Genomic DNA, 27,382 nt, shown 5'->3' on the forward strand with positions numbered 1-27,382 from the left:
GACATTTAAATTTTGAGTAATGTAAGTTCTGTTCCGTTCTTCACCACGACGGGCAGTGTGCAGGTCTCCTCAGCCATGGCTGAGTTTCTCCAGGGCAGAGGTAAGCAAGCTCCAGCCAGGAGGCCAGACCCAGCTTTTTCTGCTTGTTTAGGTAAATACAGTGTGATCGGAGCCTGGCCGTGCTTGTGACATATTGTCTGTGACTGCTACCCCACTGCCGTGGCAGGACCGAGTCATTGCCGGGAAATTCGCTGCCAGAAAAGCTGAATATATTTGCTACCTGGGCAATCACAGGAAAAGTTTCCCAACCCCTGCTCTAGCGTATATTTTTATTTATGGTGGTGTTTTTTGTAGAGATGAGGGGCTCACTTTGTTACCCAGCCTGGTCTTGAACGCCTGGGCTCATGCAATCCTCTCGCCTCTGCCTGCCAAAGTGCTGGGTTTACAGGCGTGAGCCACCACGCCCAGCCAGGGATTATTTTTTGTTTTTTGTTTGTTTTTTGTTTTGTTTTGTTTTGTTTTGAGACGGAGTCTCGCTCTGTCGCCCAACCTGGAGTGCAGTGGCGCGATCTCGGTTCACTGCAAGCTCCGCCTCCTGGGTTCACGCCATTCTCCTGCCTCAGCCTCCCGAGTAGCTGGGACTACAGGTGCTCACCACTGCGCCCGGCTAATTTTTTGTATTTTTAGTAGACACGGGGTTTCACCGTGTTAGCCAGGATGGTCCCGATCTCCTGATCTCGTGATCTGCCTGCCTTGGCCTCCCAAAGTGCTGGGATTACAGGCGTGAGCCACCGCGCCCGGCCACCAGGGTATATATTTTTTTAAAGGAATTGCTGCATCACAAGATACGCACACATCACATCTATAACTTTATCAGCATGGATATCACTAAGCTACTTTCCAGGGAAACTTCGTATTTCTTGGGTATGTCCCTGAACCAAACTGAGGGCCAGGCTGCTTATTCTCACAGCCCAATAACGAGACACAGATGAACTGGAAAGAAGAGTTTATTTCTGTAACTGGTTACAGGGCAAAGGCTGAGAAATATCACCAGACCAACTAAAAATTATAAAGTTTTCCAAAGCTTATATGCCTTCTGAGCTCTATGTCTACATGTAAGTGTGCGTTCCTCTAAAGACATGAGTGATTAACTTCTTTTAATCTATAACTAAGGTCTGAGCCCTGAAGACCTCCCTCTGGAACCTCAGTAAATTTACTTAAACTAGATAAGTCCAGGTGCTGGGGTGATTACCCTTATCTTGTCTCCCACTAAATCACGGAGGCTTGGGGAGTTCCTTCAGACCCCAATAAAATTTGTTTGTGAAGGTCTGGGGCGTTTCTTCAAACCCCCAACAAAATCTTGTTTAATCCTGAATGGGTCCCATTGAGAATTTCTTTTTTTTTTTTTGAGATGGAGTCTTGCTCTGTTGCCCAGGCTGGAGTGCAGTGGCCGGATCTCAGCTCACTGCAAGCTCCGCCTCCCGGGTTTACGCCATTCTCCTGCCTCAGCCTCCCGGGTAGCTGGGACTACAGGCGCCCGCCACCTCGCCTGACTAGTTTTTTGTATTTTTTAGTAGAGACGGGGTTTCACCGTGTTAGCCAGGATGGTCTCGATCTCCTGACCTCGTGATCCGCCCGTCTTGGCCTCCCAAAGTGCTGGGATTACAGGCTTGAGCCACTGCGCCCGGCCAGAGAATTTCTTCATTATCTTGTCATACCTCAAGGCCCAGGAAAAGCCTGGGTAAAACTCTTGGTGGGCTTTTGTTACATTTCAGCCTTCGTATGAGGGCACTGGCTCTGTCAGCTTTTAAGATTTAACTTACCCACCCAGTCAGTGCCGAAGCAGTTGTGACAGAGGCCTACCTGTTCAGCTGCTAGTGAGACCAGGTGTGCCACAGGTAGAATGAATTCTATTCACTCCAATATTGAATGGCTGCACTGAACCATGTTTTTCTTATGTCTACTCCCAACTTACGTGGGCAATTCCAACGTACACCACAAAATCACATTCAAGGAGCCCTCCAGTCCCCGAGGACCTATAATTAGGGAGGGGAATAAACCCCAGAGCTTGATGTTCAACTTGGTGGTAACTGTCGGTCACCCGACTAAGACCTCAAGAATCTAATCGCAGTGAATCACAATGTCTGTCTATGATGCTGCATAATCTTAAGCCCTGATATCCGTAGAAATCTTAAGACATGACACATTTCTTTCACGTTGGTTAGTCCACTGATCGTTTTTGTGCGGGTTCCTGGAGGCAGTTGACATCATTCCTACTTATTTGCATTTCTATGTATTTGATGGATGCGAAAATGGATGAATCCATTTCATGGGATTTAAATTTTATACAAAAACTACATGTTAGTGTAAATATTCTAAAAATTGCTTTTTTCATCTTTGTGTCTTGGCAATGTCTATGCATGCCTTTTCAATGAAGTATTCTTTGAAAAATAGGTGTGCTAGAGATGATTAAATATTTTCCCCTTGATAGACTTTTGGATTGCTTTCAACTATTTCTTTCTTTCTTTCTTTCTTTTTTTTTTTTGATACGGAGTCTTTCTCTGTTGCCCAGGCTGGAGTGCAATGGCACGATCTTGGCTCACGGCAACCTCCGCCTCCCAGGTTCAAGCAGTTCTCTTTGCCTTAGCCTCCCAAGTAGCTGGGATTACAGGCGTCCACCACCACGCTTGGCTAATTTTTTTTTGTATTTTTAGTAGAGACAGGGTTTCACTATGTTGGCCAGGCTGGTCTCGAACTTCTGGCCTTGTGATCTGCCCGCCTTGGCCTCCCAGAGTGCTGGGATTACAACATGAGCCACCGTGCCCGGCCACTTTCAACTATTTCTTTAACGCAACCAACAACAGTCTTCAATGTACATCTTGGTCAGCCTCCCTGAAAGGACTGTATGGGGAAGAATGAAAGAGAAAGTCAGCAGGTCCTTCTATGGTCAAACTACATGCCACTCTAGCTCTGGATTTTTCTTTCTTATACTCACGGTGTCAAAAAGATTGATTTTTCCTTTATTCTGATCCTATATTTTTTTTAAGAATTGTATATACACAGGGTAAGAATGGAGGTACAGAATATAATTCAATCTCTGCCCCCCACATAAATCCCATGTAATTAAAAAAGCAATTCCTGTCTAGGTACGATGATTCGCATCTGTAACCCTAGTACTTTGGGAGGCCAAGGCAGGAGGATCGCTTGAGCCCAGGAATTCAAGACCAGCCTGGGTAACATGGAGAATCCCTGTTTCAACAAAAAATACAAAAATTAGTCAGGTGTAGTGGCGTGTGCCTGTAACCCCAGCTCCTCAGGAAGCTGGAGTGGATCGCCTGAGCCCGGGAGTTAGAGGCTGCCATGAGCTGTGTTCAGACCACTACACTCCAGCCTGGATGACAGAGACACCCTGTCTCAAAAAAAATAAATACAAAATAAAAGCAACTTCCTTTTTTCCAAGTCATGGAAACATACAGGGCTCTTATTTGAGGCCATGAGTCTTCCAGGAATGAAATGAGAAAATCTCATGATGGTTTTTCTGAGTGCTTTATTTAAATGAGGACATCTTAGAGTCACCAGAGGCCTGTGGCCCTAACCTGGGTAGGGAACGCCAGCCCTAGGTTTCCGAGTAGGTTTTCTCCAGTTTAATGAAGAGGTGTTTTCTCTCTTCTCCCTTCCGTGCAGAGCGCCGGAGAGCAAAGAGCTCCATCGCTGGTGGCAAGACTTATGCTCTGTGTTTGCAACGAATGATAAGCTGGAAGTCCTGACTTTGACCAACAGTGCTTTGGGGCCTCCCTTTTTGAAGGCTCTTGCTGCCGCACTGAAGCACCCTCAGTGTAAACTGCAAAAGCTACTGTGAGTATAACACAAATCCCACTGGAAGGAATTCTATGGAGATGGTCTGTTTCCCATCTACTTTCTTCATTCCCTCTCCACTCACACTAGACTTCCCAAAGGCACCCATGTCTAGCCTTGGACAGCCGCATAGGAGGAGTGAGTCATGGGGTGCGTGATGAGGGAAACCACAAACTGGAGCCAGGCTGCCGGCTCGACCTGTCTCTAGTCACTCTTAGGTTGGTGCAAATGCCATTGCAGTTTTTGCCATTAGTGATATTTGCACCAACCTAATAGCTCTGTGTCCTTAAGTGGATGGTGTATACAGTGTGTCGGGGAATTCCTGGCATCTCCCTGGTACACTTCAATGCATCCATCCATAAAATGATCAGCCTCGTGCTGGCTCATGCCTATTCACTTCAGCTCAGGTGTTCGAGACCAGTCCCGGCTACTTGGGAGGCTGAGGTGGGAGGATCACCCGAGCCCAGGAGGCAGAGGTTACAGTGATGGTGAGCTACGATCTGGCCACTGCACTCCAGCCTGGGCGACAGAGTGAGGCCCTGTATCAAAACAAACAATAAATAAATAAAATTAAATGATCATGATGGAGAGATTAAATGCAGTCCTTCATGCGAAGCCCGTAGGACTGTGCCCGAAGCGGAACCAGCACTGCGTGACCCAGGGTGTGATGGTTACTCTGTGGAGGGACACTGCCTTACAGAAGCCACGTGCGACCTGAGCACTGAGTATGGTCCATCGCTGCGTTCCTTTAAAGTATTAATATGTACTATTATTCCCCCTTCTTTTAAAAAACGGAGTCTCGCTCTGTTGTCCAGGCTAGAGTGCAGTGGGGGGATCTCAGCTCACTGCAACCTCCCCACCCCAGGTTCAAGTGATTCTCTTGCCTCAGCCTCCCGAGTAGCTGGGACTACGGGCATGCACCACCACGCCCGGCTAGTTTTTGTATTTTTAGTAGAGATGGGGTTTCACCATGTTGGTCAGACTGGTCTCGAACTCCTGACCTCAAGTGATCTGCCCTCCTCAGCCTCCCAAGGTGCTGGGATTACAGACATGAGCTGCCATGCCTAGCCCCCGTTTTTTTAGCAAAGTGAGAGCTGGAGAGGTTAAGTGGTTTGTCTAAGACCCTGCAGCTGACAAGCCTTAGATAAAGCACTCCACCACAGACAGCCCAAAGCTCATCTTCACCAACACTGTGCTTCTCTAACACACCACCGTTAGCAGGTGCCTGTGTAGGGTAAACCTCACCAAAGAGGGCATGTTTGAACTGGGTTGGGAAGGAAGAGATTTACATGGAGGAGGAGAAACACTGCTTCATTTCTTTTCCAAGTGGGATCTTGCTCTCTTGCCCAGGCTGGAGTACAGTGGCATGATCATAACTCACTGAAACCTTGACCTGGGCTCAAGCAATCCTCCCACCTCAGCCTCTCGTGTGGTTGGGGCCACAGACATATCCCACCATTGCCCAGCTAATTTTTTTTTATTTTTTTGTAGAGACAAGGTCTCCCTATGTTGCCCAAGCTGGTTTCGAACTTTTGATCTTTTTTTTTTTTTTTTTTTTTTTTTGGGACGGAGTCTTGCTGTGTCACCCAGGCTGGACTGCAGTGGCCGGATCTCAGCTCACTGCAAGCTCCGCCTCCCAGGTTTACACCATTCTCCTGCCTCAGCCTCCCGAGTAGCTGGGACCACAGGCGCCCGCCACCTTGCCCGGCTAGTTTTTTGTATTTTTTAGTAGAGATGGGGTTTCACCGTGTTAGCCAGGATGGTCTCGATTTCCTGACCTCGTGATCCGCCCGTCTCGGCCTCCCAAAGTGCTGGGATTACAGGCTTGAGCCACCACGCCCGGCTCGAACTTTTGATCTTAAGTGACCCACCCGTCTCGGCCTCCCAAAGTGCTGGGATTATAGGTGTGAGCCACCGCACCCAGCCACTATTTTTAACAATGTAAGAGTGAACGTGTATGCATTGCCCACCGTCTGCTAGGCTATCTTAGGTTCTTTGCACATGAATGCTCTTAAAACTCACCCCAAGCAGTAGGTGTCCCTATTTCACAGATGAAGAAACTGAGGCATGAGGTTACATCATTACTAAGCAGTCAAATCCGGCCCCAGAATCAGTTCTCTTAGCCACTACTCCATATGCTGTCTCTCTAGAGTTTTTAAGATCCAAAAACCCAATAATTTACCATGTGAATCACTGGCCCCTTCCTTGAAATAAGCTACCAGGCATCCACATGGCTCCTAGCCATTATCAGATATATGTTCTGTCCTGTTACTATAATGGTTATTATTCGCTCCTGCTTACTGGGTGCCTACTATGTGACAAACACTGGGCTGAGAATTTCACGGCATGAATTCTCACAGCCATCCTAAGGAGAACATGTCATATGCTCTCCCTCCTAGACCTGAAACTGAACTTTAGGGAGTTTACATGACTTGTGAAAGGTGGTACGACTAGGGCTGTTGAACTGAGCTGAGAACTCAGTTCTGAACTCCATGTTCCATAGAAGGGGCCCCGCCTCATGGACTGATTGAATGCAGAAGAACTAGTTAGCTGGCCGGGCGCGGTGGCTCACACCTGTCATCCCAGCACTTTGGGAGGCCAAGGCGGACAGATTGCCTGAGCTCAGGAGTTTGCGACCAGCCTGGGCAACCCGGTGAAACCCTGTTTCTACTAAAAATATAAAAAAAAAAATTAGCTGGGTGTGGTGGCATGCGTCTGTAATCCCAGTTATGTGGGAGACTGAGGCAGGAGAATTGCTTGAACCTGGGAGGTGGAGGTTGCAGTGAGCCAAGATTGTGCCACTGCACTCCAGCCTGGGTCACAGAGCACGACTGTCTCAAAAAAAATAAAAGAAAAGGAAAAAAAAAGAACTAGTTAACCACCTCCATTGTGATGATGGTGTCACGAATATCTGCATAGTGCAAACTCATCAAATTGTATATATTAAATATATGCAAGGTTTGTATATCAATTATACCTCAAGCAAACTGTTTTTAAACAACTAATTAGAAAGAGATTCAGCATTGAACGTAAGCATTAGAGATGCAGAGCAAATCTGTGTCCCTAGTTTTAGAAAAGGAGCATGATGGTAAGCAGTGGTGGCTCATGACTGTAATCCCAACACTTTGGGAGGCTGAGGCAGTAGGATCACTTGAGGCCTGGAGTGGAAGAGAAGCCTGGACAATATAGTGAGACCCCATATCTACAAAACTTTTTCAAAAAAGAAAGTAGATCAGAAAGTTGGGCTTTGTAGGCCGGGCGTGGTGCCTCATGCCTGTAATCCCAGCACTTTGGGAGGCCAAGGCAGACGGATGACTTGAGGTCAGGAGTTCAAGACCAGCCTGGCCAACATAATAAAACCCTGTCTCTGCTAAAAATACAAACATTAGCCAGACGTGGTAGTGGGTGCCTGTTGTCCCAGCTACTTGGGAGGCTGAGGCAGGAGAATCACTTGAATCCGGGAGGCAGAGGTTGCAGTGAGCTGAGATCGTGCCACTGCACTCCAGCCCGGGCAACAGAGTGAGACTCTGTCTCACAAGGGGGAAAAAAAATAGCTGAGCTTTGTTATTAAAGAAATATAAATAAAAATTTTAAAATAAAAAGCATGATTTTAGGAGAGTGTGAGGAAAAACAGTCCTCTGAATCCTTCAGGAATAGGACGACGTTCCCTTTGCTTTAGGAAAGGCTTCACGGACCTCAGCCTAATTGAATTTGATCCTGTGAGTCATTCTTTTTTATTTTTTGAGACGGAATCTCACTCTGTCACCCGGGCTGGAGTGCAGTGGCGCAGTCTCAGCTCACTGCAAGCTCCGCCTCCCAGGTTCACACCGTTCTCCTGCCTCAGCCTCCCGAGTAGCTGGGACTACAGGCGCCCGCCACCATGCCCAGCTAATTTTTTTGCATTTTTAATAGAGACGGGGTTTCACCGTGTTTGCCAGGATGGTCTCGATCTCCTGATCCGCCCGCCTTGGCTTCCCAAAGTGTTGGGATTACAGGCGTGAGCTACTGCGCCCAGCCAAGTCATTCATTAAAAAAAATTTTTTTTACTATACTTTAAGTTCTGGGGTACATATGCAGAACGTGCAGGTTTGTTACATAGGTATGCACGTGCCATGGTGATTTGCTGCACCCATCAACCCATCATCTACGTTAGGTGTTTGTCCTAATACTCTCCCTCCCCTTGCTCCCCAGCCTCCGACAGGCCCCGGTGTGTGATGTTCCCCTCCCTCTGTCCATGTGTTCTCTTGTTGAACTCCCACTTATACATGTGAACGTGCGGTGTTTGGTTTTCTGTTCTTGTGTTAGTTTGCTGAGAATGATGGTTCTAATCCAAATGCCCATCAGTGATAGACCGCATAAAGAAAATGAGCCATTCATTTTGGCTTACAGTTTTCCCAGGATAGGACCTGAATAACCACAGGTTTGTATCACTCTTTAATGTCTGCGTCCTGAATTCAATTGTAAACCCCCTGAGGGTGGGACCGCACCTGTCCCACATGCAGCTGTAGCTTCCGGGAGCCTCCTTTGTGAGGCCGCAGAATTCTACAAATGTAGACAGGACCCTATTCCAAGGAGACGCTCTTCTCTCTCCAGCTTAAGGCGTGTGAATAGCACTATGTTGAATCAGGACTTAATCGGTGTTTTAATGGGGAACGAGCACCTGAGATACTTGGAAATACAACATGTGGAAGTGGAGTCCAATGTTGTGAAGCTTCTATGCAAAGCGCTGAGATCCCCCCGGTGCCGTCTGCAATGTCTCAGGTAAGATTTGAGACGGTGGGTAGAGCGGGAATCGGGGTACCGGGATGGTCTTTTCAGGGGTGGTGTTGAGAGGCTCAGTTTCCCTCTCTTTTCTTTGATCTGTTGTTGGCTTTGTTCAACTTTAAAAGTACAATTTGGGCCAGGCATGGTGGCTTATGCCTGTAATCCCAGCACTTTGGGAGGCCAAGGCGGGAGGATCACGAGGTCAAGAGACCAGCCTGGCCAACATGGTGAAACCCCATCTCTACTAAAAGTACAAAAAATTAACTGGTGTGGTGGCAGGCTAATCTCAGCTACTGTAATTATGGGCTGTAATCTCAGGTACTCAGGAGGCTGAGGCAGGATGATCGCTTGAACCCTGGAGGTGGAGGTTGCAGTGAGCCAAGATCGCACCGCTGCACTCCAGCCTGGGTGACAGAGCGAGACTCAGTCTGAAGGAAAAAAAAAAAAAAAGTACTATTTGACCATGTTCTAGATCCATCTGATACCAGGAAACCTGAGCCCCAGCAGTGAACTGGAGCACCTCCTACTGGATTGTAAAAGCTGGATATTTTCTAACTTTTTATTTTATTTTTTGTGAATACATAGTAGGTGTATATATTTGTGGGGTACATAAGATGTTTTGGTTCAAGCATGCAATGTGAAATAATCATGTCTTGGAGAATGGGAGATCTAGCCCTTCAAACATTTATCCTTTGTATTACAAACAATTGATTTATACTTTTAGTTATTTTGGAAAGCACAATTTATTATTAACTATAGTTCCTCTGTTGTGCTAGCGAATACTAGGTCTTATTCTTTTTTAACCTGTTAACCCGTTTATGCCTAAGGCTGCAATGTTTTGAAATTTTTCAATCAGACCTTGGCGATGACCTTGAGCAGTGAGATGTAAATGACTCCCACGTGCTTAGTGTTCCAATAATGGAACACTAGGAATAAATGGTTTTAACAGTCCTGACCTTCCCCTGCTCTCCACCCTCCCACTACCCTTCCCAGCCCCTGGTAACCATCCTCCTACTCTCTATGTCTATGAGTTCAATTGTTTTGATTTTTAGATCCCACAAATAAGTGAGAACATGTGGTTTCTCTTTCTGTGCCTGGCTTATTTCACTTAACAGAATGATCTCCAGTTCCATCCATGTCATTGCGAATGACTGAATCTTGCTCTCTTTCATGGCTGAATGGTACTCCATTGTGTACATGTACCACATTTTCTTTATCCATTTATCTGATGGACACTTAGATTGTCTCTGAATCTTAACTACTGAGAACAGAGCTGCAACAATCGTGGTAGTACGTACATCTCTTTGATTAACTGATTTCCTTTTCTTGGGGTATATACCAGCAGGGGATGACTGGATTACATGCAGCCTGCAAGAGCTGATTTTTCATCATTCGATGATTTCATGAGCCAATTGTTAAACAACGTTTTTAAAAATGAAATCATAGGCTTACAAATATATTAAACAACAAAAGTCATAGAGAATCAAAATGCATTGTTTCCTAATTATTGTATGGTTCATTATTATCCCTGCTAGGGTTCAGCAAACTTTTTCTATGACAAGCCAGATAAGAAACATTTTCGCCCTCTGGGGCCATGCCGTCTCCGTCCTGATGGCTCCTCTCTGCCATTGCAGTGCCAAGGCTGCCAGAGTTCGTAGGTAAACAAATGGATACAGCTATGTTCCAATAAAACTTTATGTATACTGAAACGTGAATTAACATAATTTTCATATGTCACAAAATATTCTTCTTTTAATCATTTTTTAACCATCTAAAAATTTTTGTGGGAGCTGGACACGGTGGCTCACGCCTGTAATCCTAGCCCTTTGGGAGGCTGAGGCGGGTGCATCACCTGAAGTTGAGAGTTCAAGACCAGCCTGGGCAACATGGCGAAACCCCGTCTCTACTAAAAATACAAAAATTAGCCGGGTGTGGTAGTGCGCACCTGTAATCCTAGCTACTCGGGAGGCCAAGGCAGGAGAATTGCTTGAATCCGGGAGGTGGAGGTTGCAGTGAGCCGAGATTGCTCCATTGCACTCTAGCCTGGGTGACAGAGCAAAAACTCCATCTCAAAAAAAATAAAATAAAATAGGCCGGGCACAGTGGCTCATGCCTGTAATCCCAGCACTTTGGGAGGTCGAGGCGGGTGGATCACCTGAGGTCAGGAGTTTGAGACCAGCCTGACCAACATGGTGAAACCCCGTCTCTACTAAAAATACAAAATTAGCCAGTTGTGGTAGCACATGCCTGCAATCCCAGATACTCAGGAGGCTGAGGCAGGAGAATCACTTGAATCCAGAAAGTGGAGGATGCGGTGAACCGAGACTGTGCCGTTGCACTCCAGCCTGGGCAACAAGAGCAGAACTCTGTCTCAAAAAAAATAATAATAAATAAAATAAAATAATGTTTTATTTGAAAACATTCTTAGTGGATAATGCTGTAGAAAACCAAGTGGCACTCCAGAGGAGGCCCACGAGCCACCGCTTGCCAGCTCCTGACCACTGCCTTGGTCAGAATAGACCGCTGCCGCCGTCTACCGTACCCATTTGGTGGAAACAGGATGTCATGGGGCACTGCTCTGCACCTCCTCCCAACTCCTCACTCAGTGACCTCCCACTGTGAGCTGAAAATCAGCCATGGCAGAGGCATTTACACCACAGGCACTGGCAAACACTGCACATCAGGACTTCCTTCTCCAGAATGGCAGTGGTTAAACATTTACTGCCATGCCCCTACTCAGACTCTACTTTTTTGGTTTGTTTATATTCATAGTTTTTAGGATACAGGTGGTTTTTGGTTACATGGATAAGTTCTTTAGTGGTGATTTCTAAGAATTTAGTGCACTTGTTACCCGAGTAGTGTACTTTGTCCCCCTTATGTAGTCTTTTATCCCTCACCTCCTTCCAACCTTCACCCCAACCACAAGTCCCCTGAGTCTATTATATCATTCTTATGCCTTTGCATCATCATAGCTTAGCTCCCACCTGTAAATGAGAACATACAATGTTTGGTTTTCCATCCCTGAGTTACTTAGAATAATGGCCTACAGCTCCATCCAAGTTGCTGCAAGAGACATCATTTCATTCCTTTTTCATGACTGAGTAGTATTCCGTGGTGTGTATATACCACATTTTCCTTATCCACTCTTTGGTACTCAAGTGGGTTCCATATCTTTGCAATTGTGAATTGTCCTGCTATAAACGTGCATGTGAAAGTGTCTTTTTCACATAAAGACTTCTTTTCCTTTGTGTAGTTGCCCAAAGATCGAATGGTAGCTCCACTTTTAGTTCAGACCCCACTTTCCAGCCTTTCCATGTGTGAACCTTCTCTCAACAGAATTTGTGTGACCTCTCGTTTTGTTTTCATCTGCCATCATTGCTCCTTTACATCCAACACAGCTGAATGTAGCTTGGATGATCTCTGCATTTCATTGCCTTTCTTGCACAGAACAGAAAGCTCAGGTGACTGGAACCTGGAGGGTGGTAAGCACAATGCCTCACTGAATGTCTTTATATGAACAGCCCACCTTGAGGCCGAAATCCAGCCTGAGAAGACAGTGGCCGTGAGACTTAGGAAAAATTCCCAGACGTCACTGAATCTAAGTTCTTCACCTTGATGATGACTGGCAAATAAATGCACAAAGTATGAGACAGAAGTAAGCATTGAGGTCTACTGCACAGCAGGGTGACTCTAACTAATAAGAATGTGATATTTCAAAGTTGCTAAAGGAGTAGATTTTTAACATTCTCACTGCCAAAAAAAATTAAGTTGGTGAGATGATGGATATGTTAATTAGCTTGATTGACTCTTTCTATAATGTACACATAAATGAAAATATTACATTGGACCCCATAAATATACACCATGATCATTTTTCAGCCAACTTGTTTTGAAATTTGTGTTTCAAGGAGCTGAATGGAGAGAGTTAGAGCTCAGTCGTTATTGTAGTCCAGTTGATGACAACCCCAAGAGTGGGCTGTTTTCTGCTGATGACTTGGTAGGAAGTTCCTGAGCTTGGTGCAGGTGTGCTGGCTGGAAAGTTGGAAATAGTCCCCCGAGGCTCTGCTGTGAAGACCGAGATGTGAGACAGTGGGATCCAGGAGGCTCTACAGGTACCATTTTCCCCAGAGCCTCGGCTCAGTATTTGTGTCTGGCTTCTACAGGTTGGAAGACTGCTTGGCCACCCCTAGAATTTGGACTGATCTTGGCAGTAATCTTCAAGTTAACAGACATCTAAAGACTCTCATACTAACAAAAAACTCCCTGGAGAACTGTGGGGCATGTTACCTGTCCGTGGCCCAGCTGGAGAGACTATCGTAAGTCTTTCTGGTGGCTGTGGTTGTGGTTGTGGTTGTGGTGGTGGTGGTGGTTTGGTAGATTTAGTGCTTCTGTGAGAAAAGCAGTCATAGGGAAGGTACATGTGTAGGAGCAAATGTAAGTCTTGTGATTGATGTAATTATATAGATAGGTCAGTAAGGGTCCAGCCAAGAATGAAAGAGAAATAACATGTCTACATAAAAGTATGGATTTATACCTAATATGCTATAATATATCAAGCATAATGAGTCCTATGTATCCATCATCCCGTTTATGAAATAGAAGTCATCAGTTCTGTTTTCCGCTGTCCTCACTGGTTTTATCAACCCTGCCCCTGACCCCACTATGATGACATATTTAATCCGGCTGATCAGGCTCCTTAATTTATGTATTGCATTAATATTACTACCCATGTATCCTTAAACAGGCATCACATCATTTTGCATTGCTTTGAATTTTACATAAAAGGGCCAGGTGCGGTGGCTCACGCCTGTAATCCCAACACTTTGGGAGGCCGAGGTGGGCGGATCACCTGAGGTCAGGAGTTTGAGACCAGCCTGGCCAACATGGTGGAACCCCGTCTCTACTAAAAATACAAAAATTAGCCAGGCATGGTGGTGTGCACCTGTAATCCCAGCTACTCAGGAGGCTGAGGTAGGAGAATCGCTTGAACCCGGGAGGCAGATGTTGCAGTGAGCCAGTATCTCACCACTGCACTTCAGGCTGAATGACAGAGTGAGACTCCGTTTCAAAAAAAAAAAAAAGGATTTTACATAAAAGCATCACCTGTGATGTGTTTTTTTTTTCCTTATCTATATCTTAGTGTTCATCTGTTGAATTGCTTCTATGTTAATTCCTCTTCACTACAGAATGATATTGATATGAATATCCAAGAATTTAGTTATTCATTCTACTCACCGTTGAGGTTTGAGCTGCTTCCAATTGTTGGCTGCATACAGAGAAACACACACACACACACGCGCGCACATGCACACACGTTGTGATGAGCATTCTAAGAACAGAATTGCTGGGCCATGGTGAGTATTCATCTTCAGTTTTTCTGGGTTTGTTTCCAGCGTGTACCAATTGGCCAGAGCAATGGGTATGAAAGTGCCCCTAATTCCAAATTCTTCTCCAAGTCTTGTTATTATCAGTATTTTTGTTACTGTTGCTGACAATCTGTTGGGCAGGAGATGGTACCTTACGGTTTTAATTTGCATTTCCTTGATTACTAGTGACTATTTTTTTATCATCTGACTTCATCTTAGTTTCTCTAATTTGCATGTCTTCCCATGTATTTAATGTGTCTTTCCTTTATTATAACTTCGGAAATTATGTCTCTTCTTAGGCCATCTCCATGTCTGCTATTTGTTCTTTGATTATTGGTGGTCTCTTTCTCTTCCCTCTTAATCCCATATATTTATTTTCTATGTTTTAATTTTTTTTTTTTTTTTTTTTGAGACAGAATCTTGGTCTGTTGCCCAGGCTGGAGTGCAGTGGTGTGATCTCAGCTCACTGCAAGCTCTGCCTCCTGGGTTCAAGTTATTGTCCTGCCTCAGCCTCCTGAGTACCTGGGTAGCTGGGATTACAGGTGCCTGCCACCATGCCCAGCTACTTTTTGTATTTTTAGTAGACATGGGGTTTTGCCATGTCGGCCAGACTGGTCTTGAACTCCTGTCCACAGGTGATCCACCTGCCTTGGCCTCCCAAAGTGCTGGGATTACAGATGTGAGCCACCGCACCTAGTCTTTTTTTTTTCAGGTTTTAATTTTTATTTCAATAAGTTTTGGGGGAACAGGTGGTGTTTTGTTACATAAACTTTTTAGTGGTGATTTCTGGGATTTTGGTGTACCCAACACCCGAGCAGTGTACACTGTACCCAATGTATAGTCTTTTGTCCCTTGCCACCCCCCCATTTCCCCTGAGTCCCCAAAGTCCTGTGTATCATTCTTATGCCTTTGTGTCCTCATAGCTTAGCTCCCACATATAAGTGAGAACATACTATGTTTGGTTTCCATTCCTGAGTTACTTCACTTAGAAAAATAGTCTCCCACCACGCGTGGTGGCTCACGCCTGTAATCCCAGCACTTTGGGAGACCAAGGCGGCAAATCACGAGATCAGAAGATCGAGACCACGGTGAAACTCCATCTCTACTAAAAATACAAAAAATTAGCCAGGCTAATTTGCGGTGGTGGGCACCTGTAGTCCCAGCTACTTGGGAGGCTGAGGCAGGAGAATGGCATGAAACCAGGAAGTGGAGATTGCACCATTGCACTCCAGCCTGGGCAACAGAGTGAGACTCCGTCTCAAAAGAAAAAAAAGAAAAATAGTCTCCAATTCTACCCAGGTTACTGCAAATGCCATTATTTTGTTCCTTTTTTATGGCTGAGTAGTATTCCATGGGGTGCATGTGTGTGTGTGTGTGTGTGTGTGTGTGTGTGTGTGTGTGTGTATGTATCACATTTTCTTTATCCACTCGTTGATTTATGGGCATTTGGGCTGGTTCCATATTTTTACAATTGCAAATTGTGCTGCTATAAACACGTGTGTGCAAGTATCTTTTTCATATAATGACTTCTTTTCCTCAGGGTAGATACCCAGTAGTGGGATTGCTGCATCAAATGGTAGTTCTACTTTTAGTTCTTTAAGGAATCTCCACACTGTTTTCCATGGTGGCTGTACCAGTTTACATTTCCATCAACAGTGTAAAAGTGTTACATTTTCACCAACACCTATTTTTTTAATTGTTTTATTATAGCCGTTCTTGCAGGAGTGAGGGGGTATCTTATTGAGGTTTTGATTTGCATTTCCCTGATACTTAGTCATGTCAAGCATTTTTCCATTTGCTTTTTGGCCATTTGCATATCTTCTTTTAGGAATTGTCTATTCATGTCCTTAGCCCACTTTCTGATGGGATTTTTTTTTCTTGCTGATATGTTCTTTGTAGATTCTGAATATGAGTCCTTTGTCAGATGTATAGATTGTGAAGATTTTCTCCCACTCTGTGGTGTTGCAGGAAGTCAGGGACCCTGAACGGAGGGACCTCATGCAACCATAACAGAAGAACATAAATTGTGAAGATTTCATGGACATTTATCACTTCCCCAATCAATACTCTTATAATTTCCTATACCTGTCTTTACTTTAATCTCTTAATCCTGTCATCTTTGTAAGCTGAGGATGTATGTCACTTCAGGACCTGTGATGATTGCGTTAACTGCACAAATTGTTCGTAAAGCATGTGTGTTTGAACAATATGAAATCTGGGCACCTTAAGAACAGGATAACAGAAATTTTCAGGGAACAAGGGAGATAACCTTAAAGTCTGGCTGCCTGTGGGCCGGGCAGGATGGAGCCATATTTCTCTTATTTCCAAAAATGGGTAAGAGAAATATCTTTGAATTCTTTCCCTGGTAAGGAATATTAATAATTAACAGCCCTGGGAAAGGAATGTATTCCCAGGGAGGTGGGGAGGGGGCCTCTAAAATGGCCACTCTGGGGGTGTCTGCCTTATGCAGTTGCATATAAGGGATGAAACATGCCCTGGCCTCCTGCAGCGCTCACCAGGTTTGCTAGGATTAGGAAATTCCAGCCTGGTAAATTCTAGTCAGACTGATTCTCTGCTCTTGAACCCTGTTGAGATGTTTATCAATGACAATGTGTGCACAGTGGAACATGGAAGTTCATTAGTAATTCTAGTTTCACCCTGACCTTGTGATCTTGCCCTGACCTTGTGATCTTTTGTTGCCCTTGAAGCATGTGATCTCTGTGACCCACACCCTATTCGTACACTCCCTCCCCTTTGAAAATTGCTAATAAAAACTTGCTGGTTTTATGGCTCAGGGACCATCACGGAACCTGCCGACATGTGATGTCTCCCCTGGTCACCCAGGTTTAAAATTTCTCTCTTTTGTACTCTTTCCCTTTATTTCTCAGACCAGCTGACACTTAGCAAAAATAGAAAAGAACCTACGTTGAAATATCGGGGACTGGTTTCCCTCGATCCTGTGGGCTGTCTGTTAACTCTGCTGATTATTTCTTTTGCTGTGCGGAAGCTTTTTAGTCTAACAATTTTATTGATCCCCAATTTCTTCACCCCACCATTCCCATATCAAAGCTGCTGTCCTTTACTTTAAAGCTTGGAAGTCCTAAGTGGTGATGACAGAGGTATGAGGATGCTTCTGCATTCAGAGGGAGAGCCCCGATTGAGATGATCACCCTTCTGTGTGAGACAAAGAACCCTCTCCATTTAGTCATCTGTGTGCTTCTCTCCCATAGGATAGAGAACTGCAACCTTACACAACTTTCTTGTGAAAGCCTTGCCTCCTGTCTCAGGAAGAGTAAGATGCTGACCCACCTGAGCTTGGCGGAAAATGCCTTGAAAGATGAAGGGGTCAAGCATATTTGGAATGCCCTGTCACACCTGAGATGTCCTCTGCAGAGGCTGGTGTAAGTTCCAGAATGTTTTCTTCTTGGAACTTCCTGGAGCAGAACAGGGTGATGAAGAGAACCGTTATATGTTCATTTATGTCACATATTTATTAGGTGCCTACTGCATGTTAGGCATGGTGCTGGTACTGAGGGGAAAAGCATAATAAAAAGGAGGGTTATTATTTCTGATTCAGAGGCAAATGATCTAGAGGCAGAGTTCTCAAACTGTGTACCAAGATACCCAGGAGTGAACTCAGAGGGACTGCAGGGTATTTTAAATTTAAGGAATATTGACATCTATCTGTTCATCACTGTAAGAACGACCACCTTGAGGTGTAAGAATTGAAGAAAGAGGAAAGAAACACAAAAGGTGTCTTGACAGTTAAGGACAGGTTTATTTTAGAGAAAACAAACCTAAGAGGGGCTTCTGGCTGAGTTAGGTTAGAGCTACACTCTCTTATAGACTAAGAGTTTTTAAGGATTCAGGGTGGGAGAGTTTATCAGAGGCTTGGACTGCTTCTGTGACTCTTGGTTGTGCTTATCTGGGAGGGAAAGTTGTGTGTCTGTTCCCATATATCTTCCTGCAGCTGCAGGCATATCCACTGAGTCTGCTTTTAGCTTCCCTGTCTTAGTGCACCTGAAGGGAAAGGAATGTGCTATTAAGGCCTGCTGTTTTACTGGGGCTCATGGTATGAGGGTGGAGTTTGGCAGTTACCTGAGAGACTTTCCCCCCCAACCTCCCTCTGTGCCTGAGCTGTCTTATCTGTGTTTTACTGTCTGCTCTTTATAGCCACTTGTAATTAGGAGAGAAGTGATTTCCTTGAAATGCATGAGGCTAGAAAGGGAGCTGGAACTTAAAGTAGTAGTGTCTGTCCAAGATGACGATGTTCCTGCTCTGTCACAAGGGAGTTCATTTTCATAGCTTGAAATCAGCCATGGCAGAAGTGTTTGTACCATGGAAACTGGCAGTCACTACACACTAGGGCTTTTGTTTGTTTGCTCTAGAGAGCTGGTTTACTAGGACATCACTGAACCATAACCATTGAATCCGCCTCTTTGTTTTTTGTCTCACATGAGAATATGAGCTGCTAAAAGGCAGGAGCCCTAATTCCTGCCTTTAATTCCCATCCCCTAATTCAATGCCCAAAGCATAGTAAATCTCAGCAAATGATTGTGAGAGGCATGAGGTGGTGCAAAATAGCCCCGAAACATCGATACTTTTAGCTTCCCGAAAAGAAGCAGGGAAGGGTGCCACTGCTTTGGAAAGCAGCTGTGGCAGTTCCTCAAAAGGTGAAACACAGACTTAATCTGTGAGCCATCAGTCCCACTTGTAGGTATATCCACAAAAGAAATAAAAACCCACCTCCACATGAAAACCTGCACACAGTTCACAGCCGCATTATTCATAATACTCATAATACCCAAGACCTGGAAACAACCTGGGTCTGTGCCCTGATGAAGGCGTAAAGAAAATATGGTGTATTCACGTGATGGAATGTTATTTGTTAAATGAAATACTGATTCATGCTACAACATGGACAAATCTTCAAAATATTGTGGTAGATGAAGCTAAACGCAAAAGGTCACATATTGTATGATTCCATTTAAATGACTTGCCAAAAATAGGCAAATCCAGAAAAAGAAAGCAAATTAGTGGTGTTAGGGTAGGGGTAGGTTGAGGGAAGAAGGGAGAAGTGGCTTCTAAAGTGTCCAGGGTTTTCCTTGAGGGGTGACAAAAATATTCTAAACTGAATTTACGAAAATATTCTAAAATTGTGGTGATGATCGTACAACTTTATACATAGACTGAAAACCAATGTTTGGTACACTTTAAATGAGTGAATTGTGCGGTATATTAATTGCACCTTGGTTATGCCGTTATGCAAAAACAAAAAACAAACAACAAACAAATGAAAACAGAACGCAAAAACAAAGAAGTAAAACCTAAGGGTGTTTTCTTTTTCTTTTTTTTTTTTTTTTTTAACCTGTGTTTCTTTGCAGGCTGAGAAAGTGTGACTTGACCTTTAATTGCTGTCAGGATATGATCTCTGCACTCTGTAAAAATAAAACCCTGAAAAGTCTTGACCTGAGTTTTAATAGCCTGAAGGATGATGGAGTGATCCTGCTGTGTGAGGCCCTGAAGAACCCTGACTGTACATTACAGATCCTGGAGTAAGTGGCCCCTCATCTCCTCCTATGAGATCAGGAGAAATTGTATATAAGCATCTCTCAGGATGGAATATATAACAGGGAAGTGCTGTCTTTTTAAGTTTCTGGATCATTCCCTCCATTGAATTGGAGAACTGGGAAGCTTCTGAGCAGTGGTTCTCAAAGTGTGGATCAGCAGCAGTTTCGCCTGGGCAGGACAAATACAAATTTTGGGGCCCCACTTCGGACCTAGGAAATCAGAAACTCTGAGGGTGGGATGCAGCAATCTGTGTTAACAATTGTTTTAGAAAATATTCTTCTAGTTGAATAAAAGATAACAGAGTTTGTCAGTTTTAGACTGATACCTGATATAATTGGTCTTCTGAAATTGAATTTTATACTTAGGAGATATATACACACACATATGTATATAAAGATACATATATACATATATACATATATAAAGATACGCATATACACATGTACATACCTACATATATAAGATACGCATATACACATATATGTACCTACGTAAAGATACGCATATACACATACGTACCTACGTATATAAAGATACGCATATACACATATACATATATATGTATATAAAGATACATACATGCATATCTATACACATATATATGTACAGACACATAGATACTTATTTTATAGATATCATTTATATGTATATACTTATTTTATATATTACACATATAAGTATATGTAAGCATATATAAATAAATATATTAAAATACATATAAAATATGTAAATATACAATATGTTATATATTATATACTTTTTAATTCTTTTTTTATTATGATGCTTTAAGTTCTAGGGTACATGTGCACAACATGCAGGTTTGTTACATATGTATACATGTGCCATGTTGGTATGCTGCACCTGTTAACTCGTCATTTACATTAGGTATATCTCCTAATGCTATCCCTCCCCCCTCCCCCCACCCCATGACAGGCCCTGGTGTGTGATGTTCCCCACCCTGTGTCCAAGTGTTCTCATTGTTCAATTCCCACCTGTGAGTAAGAACATGCGGTGTTTGGTTTTCTGTCCTTGCAATACTTTGCTCAGAATGATGGTTTCCAGCTTCATCCATGTCCCTAAAAAGGACATGAACTCATCCTTTTTTATGGCTACATAGTATCCCATGGTGTATATGTGCCACATTTTCTTAATCCAGTCTATCATTGATGGACATTTGAGTTGGTTCCAAGTCTTTGCTGTTGTGAATAGTGCCGCAATAAACATACGTGTGCATGTGTCTTTATAGCAGCATGATTTATAATCCTTTGGGTATATACCCAGTAATGGGATGGCTGGGTCAAATGGTATTTCTAGTTCTAGATCCTTGAGGAATTGCCACACTGTCTTCCACAATGGTTGAACTAGTTTACAGTTCCACCAACAGTGTAAAAGCATTCCTATTTCTCCACATCCTCTCCAGCACCTGTTGTTTCCTGATTTTTTTAATGATTGCCATTCTAACTGGTGTGAGATGGTATCTCACTGTGGTTTTGATTTGCATTCTCTGATGGCCAGTGATGATGAGCTTTTTTTCATGTGTCTGTTGGCTGCATAAATGTCTTCTTTTGAGAAGTGTCTATTCATATCCTTTGCCCACTTTTTGATGGAGTGGTTTGATTTTTTCTTGTAAGTTTGTTTAAGTTCTTTGTAGATTCTGGATATTAGCCCTTTGTCAGATGGGTAGATTGTAAAAATTTTCTCCCATTCTGTAGGTTGCCTGTTCACTCTGATGGTAGTTTCTTTTGCTGTGCAGAAGCTCTTTAGTTTAATTAGATCCCATTGGTCAATTTTGGCTTTTGTTGCCTATGCTTTTGGTGTTTTAGTCATAAAGTCTTTGCCCATGCCTATGGCCTGAATGGTATTGCCTAGGTTTTCTTCTGGGGTTTTTATGGTTTTAGGTCTAACATTTAAGTCTTTAATCCATCTTGAATTAATTTTTGTATAAGGTGTAAGGAAGGGATCCACTTTTGGCTTTCTACATATGGCTAGCAAGTTTTCCCAGCACCATTTATTACATAGAGAATCCTTTCCCCATTTCTTGTTTTTGTCAGGTTTGTCAAAGATCAGATAGTTGTAGATGTGTGGTCTTATTTCTGAGGGCTCTATTCTGTTCCATTGGTCTATATCTCTGTTTTGGTATCAGTACCATGCTGTTTTGGTTACTGTAGCCTTGTAGTATAGTTTGAAGTCAGGTAACATGATACCTCCAGCTTTGTTCTTTTGGCTTAAGATTGTCTTGGCAATGCAGGCTCTTTTTTGGTTCCATATGAACTTTAAATTAGTTTTTTCCAATTCTGTAAAGAAAGTCATTTGTAGCTTGATGGGGATGGTATTGAATCTATAAATTACCTTGGGCAGTATGGTCATTTTCACAATACTGATTCTTCCTATCCATGAGCATGGAATGTTCTTCCATTTGTTTGTGTCCTCTTTTATTTCGTTGAGCAGTGGTTTGTAGTTCTCCTTGAAGAGGTCCTTCACATCCCTTGTAAGTTGGATTCCTAGGTATTTGATTCTCTTTGAAGCAATTGTGAATGGGAGTTCACTGATGATTTGGCTCTCTGTTTGTGTGTTATTGGTGTATAGGAATGCTTGTGATTTTTGCACATTGATTTTGTATCCTGAGACTTTGCTGAAGTTGCTTATCAGCATAAGGAGATTTTGGGCTGAGACAATGGGGTTTTCTAAATATACAATCATGTCATCTGCAAACAGGGACAATTTGACTTCCTCTTTTCCTACTTGAATACCCTTTATTTCTTTCTCCTGCCTGATTGCCCTGGCCAGAACTTGCAACACTATGTTGAATAGGAGTGATGAGAGAGGGCATCCCTGTCTTGTGCCAGTTTTCAAAGGGAATGCTCTCAGTTTTTGCCCATTCAGTATGATATTGGCTGTGGGTTTGTCATAAATAGCTCTTATTATTTTGAGATATGTCCCATCAATACCTAGTTTATTGAGAGTTTTTAGCATGAAGGGCTGTTGAATTTGTTGAAAGTCTTTTCTCCATCTAGTGAGATAATTATGTGGTTTTTGTCTTTGGTTCTGTTTATATGCTGGATTATGTTTATTGATTTGCATATGTTGAACCAGCCTTGTATCCCAGGGATGAAGCCAACTTGATTGTGGTGGATAAGCTTTTTGATGTGCTGCTGGGTTTGGTTTGCCAGTATTTTATTGAGGATTTTTGCATCAATATTCATCAGGTATATTGGTCTATAATTATCTTTTTTTGTTGTGTCTCCGCCAGGCTTTGGTATCAGGATGCTGTTGGCCTCATAAAATGAATTAGGGAGATAGGGAGAATTCCCTCTTTTTCTATTGATTGGAATAGTTTCAGAAGGAATGGTACCAGCTCCTCTTTGTACCTCTGGTAGAATTCGGCTGTGAATCCGTCTGGTCCTGGACTTCATTTTGTTGGTAGACTATTAATTATTGCCTCAATTTCAGAACCTGTTATTAGTCTATTCAGGGATTCAACTTCTTCCTGGTTGAGTCTTAGGAGAGTGTATATGTCCAGGAATTTATCCATTTGTTCTAGATTTTCTAGTTTATTTGCGTAGAGGTGTTTATAGTATTCTCTGATGGTAGTTTGTATTTCTGTGGGATCAGTGGTGATATGCCCTTTATCATTTTTTATTGCATCTATTTGATTCTTCTCCCTTTTCTTCATTAGTCTTGCTAATAGTCTATCAATTTTGTTGATCTTTTCAAAAAATCAGCTCCTGGATTCATTGATTTTTTTAAGGGTTTTTGTGTGTGTGTGTGTGTCTATCTCCTTCAGTTCTGCTCTGATCTTAGTTATTTTTTGCTTCCTGCTAGCTTTTGAATTTGTTTGCTCTTGCTTCTCTTGTTCGTTTAATTGTGGTGTTAGGGTGTCAATTTTAGATCTTTCCTGCTTTCTCTTGTGGGCATTTAGTGCTATAAATTTCCCTCTACACACTGCTTTAAAAGTGTCCCAGAGATTCTGGTATGTTGTGTCTTCATTCTCATTGGTTTCAAAGAACATCTTTATTTCTGCCTTTATTTTGTTATGTACCCAGTAGTCATTCAGGAGCAGGTTGTTCAGTTTCCATGTAGTTGAGCGGTTTTGAGTGAGTTTCTTAATACTGAGTTCTAGTTTGATTGCACTGTGGTCTGAGAGACAGTTTGTTATAATTTCTGTTCTTTTACATTTGCTGAGGAGTGCTTTACTTCCAACTATGTGGTCAATTTTGGAATAAGTGTGATGTGCTGCTGAGAAGAACGTATATTCTGTTGATTTGGGGTGGAGAGTTCTGTAGATGTCTATTAGGTCCGCTTGGTGCAGAACTGAGTTTAATTCCTGGATATCCTTGTTAACTTTCTGTCTCGTTGATCTGTCTAATGTTGACAGTGGGGTGCTAAAATCTCTCATTATTATTTTGTGGAAGTCTAAGTCTCTTTGTAGGTCTCTAAGGACTTTCTTTATGAATCTGGGTGCTCCTGTATTGGGTGCATATATATTTAGGATAGTTAGCTCTTCTTGTTGAATTGTTCCCTTTACCATTATGTAATGGCCTTCTTGGTCTCTTTTGATCTTTGTTGGTTTAAAGTCTGTTCTATCAGAGACTAGGATTGCAATCCCTGCCTTTTTTGTTTTCCATTTGCTTGGTAGATCTTCCTCCATCCCTTTATTTTGAGCCTATGTGTGTCTCTGCACATGAGATGGGTCTCCTGAATACAGCACACTGATGAGTCCTGACTCTTTATCCAATTTGCCAGTCTGTGTCTTTTAATTGGAGCATTTAGCCCATTTACATTTAAGGTTAATACTGTTATGTATGAATTTGATCCTGTCATTATAATATTAGCTGCTTATTTTGCTCATTAGTTGATGCAGTTTCTTCCTAACATTGATGGTCTTTACAATTTGGCATGTTTTTGCAGTGGCTGGTACTGGTTGTTCCTTTCCATGTTTAGTGCTTCCTTCAGGAGCTCTTGTAAGGCAGGCTTGGGGGTGACAAAATCTCTCAGCATTTGTTCGTCTGTAAAGGATTTTATTTCTCCTTCACTTATCAAGCTTAGTTTGGCTGGATATGAAATTCTGGGTTGCAAATTCTTTTCTTTAAGAATGTTGAATATTGGCCCCCACTCTCTTCTGGCTTGTAGAGTTTCTGCTGAGAGATCCGCTGTTAGTCCGATGGGATTCCCTTTACAGGTAACCCGACCTTTCTCTCTGGTTGCCCTTAACATTTTCTCCTTCATTTCAACTTTGGTGAATCTGACAATTATGTGTCTTGAAGTTGCTCTTCTTGAGGAGTATCTTTGTGGCATTCCTGTATTTCCTGAATTTGAATGTTTGCCTGCCTCACTAGGTTGGGGAAGTTCTCCTGGATAATATCCTGAGAAGTGTTTTCCAGCTTGGTTCCATTCTCCCTGTCACTTTCAGGTACACCAATCAGACATAGATTTGGTCTTTTTACATAGTCCCATATTTCTTGGAGGCTTTGTTCATTTCTTTTTACTCTTTTTTCTCTAAACTTCTCATCTCCCTTCTTTTCATTCATTTGATCTTCAATCACTGATACCCTTTCTTCCACTTGATCGACTCGGCTACTGAAGCTTGTGCATGCATCATGTAATTCTTGTGCCATGGTTTTCAGCTCCATCAGGTCATTTAAGGACTTCTCTACACTGTTTATTCTAGTTAGTCATTCGTCTAATCTTTTCTCAAGGTCTTTAGCTTCTTTGTGATGGGTCTGAATATCCTCCTTTAGCTCAGAGAAATTTGTTATTACCAATTGTCTGAAGCCTTCTTCTCTCAACTCGTCGAAGTCATTTTCTATCCAGCTTTGTTCCATTGCTGGTGAGAAGCTGTGTTCCTTTGGAGGAGAAGAGGTGCTCTGATTTTTAAAATTTTCAGCTTTTCTGCTTTGGTTTCTCCTCAACTTTGTGGTTTTATCTACCTTTGGTGTTTGATGATGGTGATGTACAGATGGGGTTTTGGTGTGGATGTCCTTTCCATTTGTTAGTTTTCCTTCTAACAGTCAGGACCCTCAGCTGCAGGTCTGTTGGAGTTTGCTGGAGGTGCACTCCAGACCCTGTTTGCCTGGGTATCACCAGCAGAGGCTGCAGAACAGCAAATATTGCAGAACGGCAGATGTTGCTACCTGATCCTTCCTCTGGAAGCTTCGTCTCAGCGGGCACCCGGCTGTATGAGGTGTCAGTTGGCCCCTACTGGGAGGTGTCTCCCAGTTAGGCTACTTGGGGGTCGGGGACCCACTTGAAGAGGCAGTCTGTCCATTCTCAGATCTCAAACTCCGTGCTGGGAGAACCACAACTCTCTTCAAAGCTGTCAGACGGGGACGTTTAAGTCTGAAGGAGTTTCTGCTGCCTTTTGTTCAGCTATGCCCTGCCCCCAGAGGTGGAGTCTACAGAGGCAAGCAGGCCTCCTTGAGCTGCTGTGGGCTCCACCCAATTTGAGCTTCCCAGCTGCTTTGTTTACCTACTCAAGCCTCAGCAATGGTGGGCGCCCCTCCCTCAGCCTCACTGCTGTCTTATAGTTCAATCTCAGACTGCTGTGCTAGGAATGAGTGAGGCTCCATGGGTATGGGACCCTCCAAGCCAAGCGCGGGATATAATCTCCCGGTGTGCCACTTGCTAAGACCACTGGAAAAGTGCAGTGTTAGGGTGGGAGTATTCTGATTTTCCAGGTACCGTCTGTTATGGCTTCCCTTTGCTAGGAAAGGGAATTCCCTGACCCCTTGTGCTTCCCAGGTGAGGCAATGCCCCACCCTGCTCCGTGGGCTACACCCACTGTCTGACAAGCCTTAGTGAGATGAACCCAGTACTCAGTTGGAAATCCTGAAATCACCCGTCTTCTGCATCGCTCACGCTGGGAGCTGCAGACTGGAGCTGTTCCTATTCAGCCATCTTGGAACCTCTCTCATATATTATATACTTATATATTATATGTTATATATTTATATATACATAATTTATATTATATAACTATATTATATATTTATATATATATTTAAAATATTTATATTAATTACATTAATATATTTATATATGAAAATATATAATGTATATATTTCCCTGTTTTTTATGGTCTCTTTGCTAACATGTATACCAGCCAGTGATATAAAAGCATTCATTCTCTTTTTAATTCTTTGGTTACCTTTAGTATTTGCAAAAGATTTGTAAACATCTCTCATGATCAGAAAATGAAACTAATTTTGCCTCTTTCAATCCAAATTTTTTGCTCGCCATTAGTATAATCTTGGTATTTAATCTAGCTCGTTTAAATTATTGTCTTATAGTACACCTTTCATTTCTAGGATTAGTTTGGATAATGGTGTTCATTTTTGTTGATGATTTGCTTCTCAAATTAAATTCAGTATGAATCACTGCCAGTCATGATTCTTTGACTCCTCAAATCTAGTTTGGGTTTTAAATGTTGATTTATCTCTTAGATTGAGTGAAATATATTTTCAGGTAGAAAAGAACTTTCTATACCTGAAAGTGTTTATGCAGTATTTTCTAAGTCTTTGCTTGTATGACATTATTTTTTTAATCTAGTTTCGGCCATGAGCAGTAACTTGGCTCAGTATAAAATTCATGGACCCCATCCATCTTAGTCTGTGTTCTCTTGCTTATAACAGAATACCTGAAACTGCATGACTTATAAACAAAGGGATATGGAGGCTGAGAAGTCCAAGGTGGAGGGGCTGCATCTGGTGAGAGCCTTAGTGCTGGTGCGGACTCTCTGCAGGGTCACTAGTGAGTCACTGGGCATGTTGTATATGGGCTCAGACCTCTTTCCCTCTTTAAAAGTCACCCATCCCACTCCCATAATAACC

The 27,382-nt window shown here is 43.0% G+C and overlaps 1 protein-coding gene across 1 annotated transcript in view; it reads left to right on the forward strand.

Moving 5' to 3' along the window:
• Positions 1-27,382, forward strand: part of LOC105488199 (NLR family pyrin domain containing 8) — a 41,136-nt gene that overhangs the window by 11,131 nt on the left and 2,623 nt on the right. The window contains exons 4-8 of the mRNA XM_071087970.1: positions 3,685-3,855; positions 8,449-8,616; positions 12,783-12,935; positions 17,216-17,386; positions 19,370-19,540. Coding sequence (XP_070944071.1) covers positions 3,685-3,855; positions 8,449-8,616; positions 12,783-12,935; positions 17,216-17,386; positions 19,370-19,540 — 834 coding nt within the window. The remainder of the gene's footprint in view (positions 1-3,684; positions 3,856-8,448; positions 8,617-12,782; positions 12,936-17,215; positions 17,387-19,369; positions 19,541-27,382) is intronic.

This window comes from Macaca nemestrina, chromosome 20, assembly GCF_043159975.1.
Source record: "Macaca nemestrina isolate mMacNem1 chromosome 20, mMacNem.hap1, whole genome shotgun sequence".
NCBI lineage: Eukaryota > Metazoa > Chordata > Mammalia > Primates > Cercopithecidae > Macaca > Macaca nemestrina.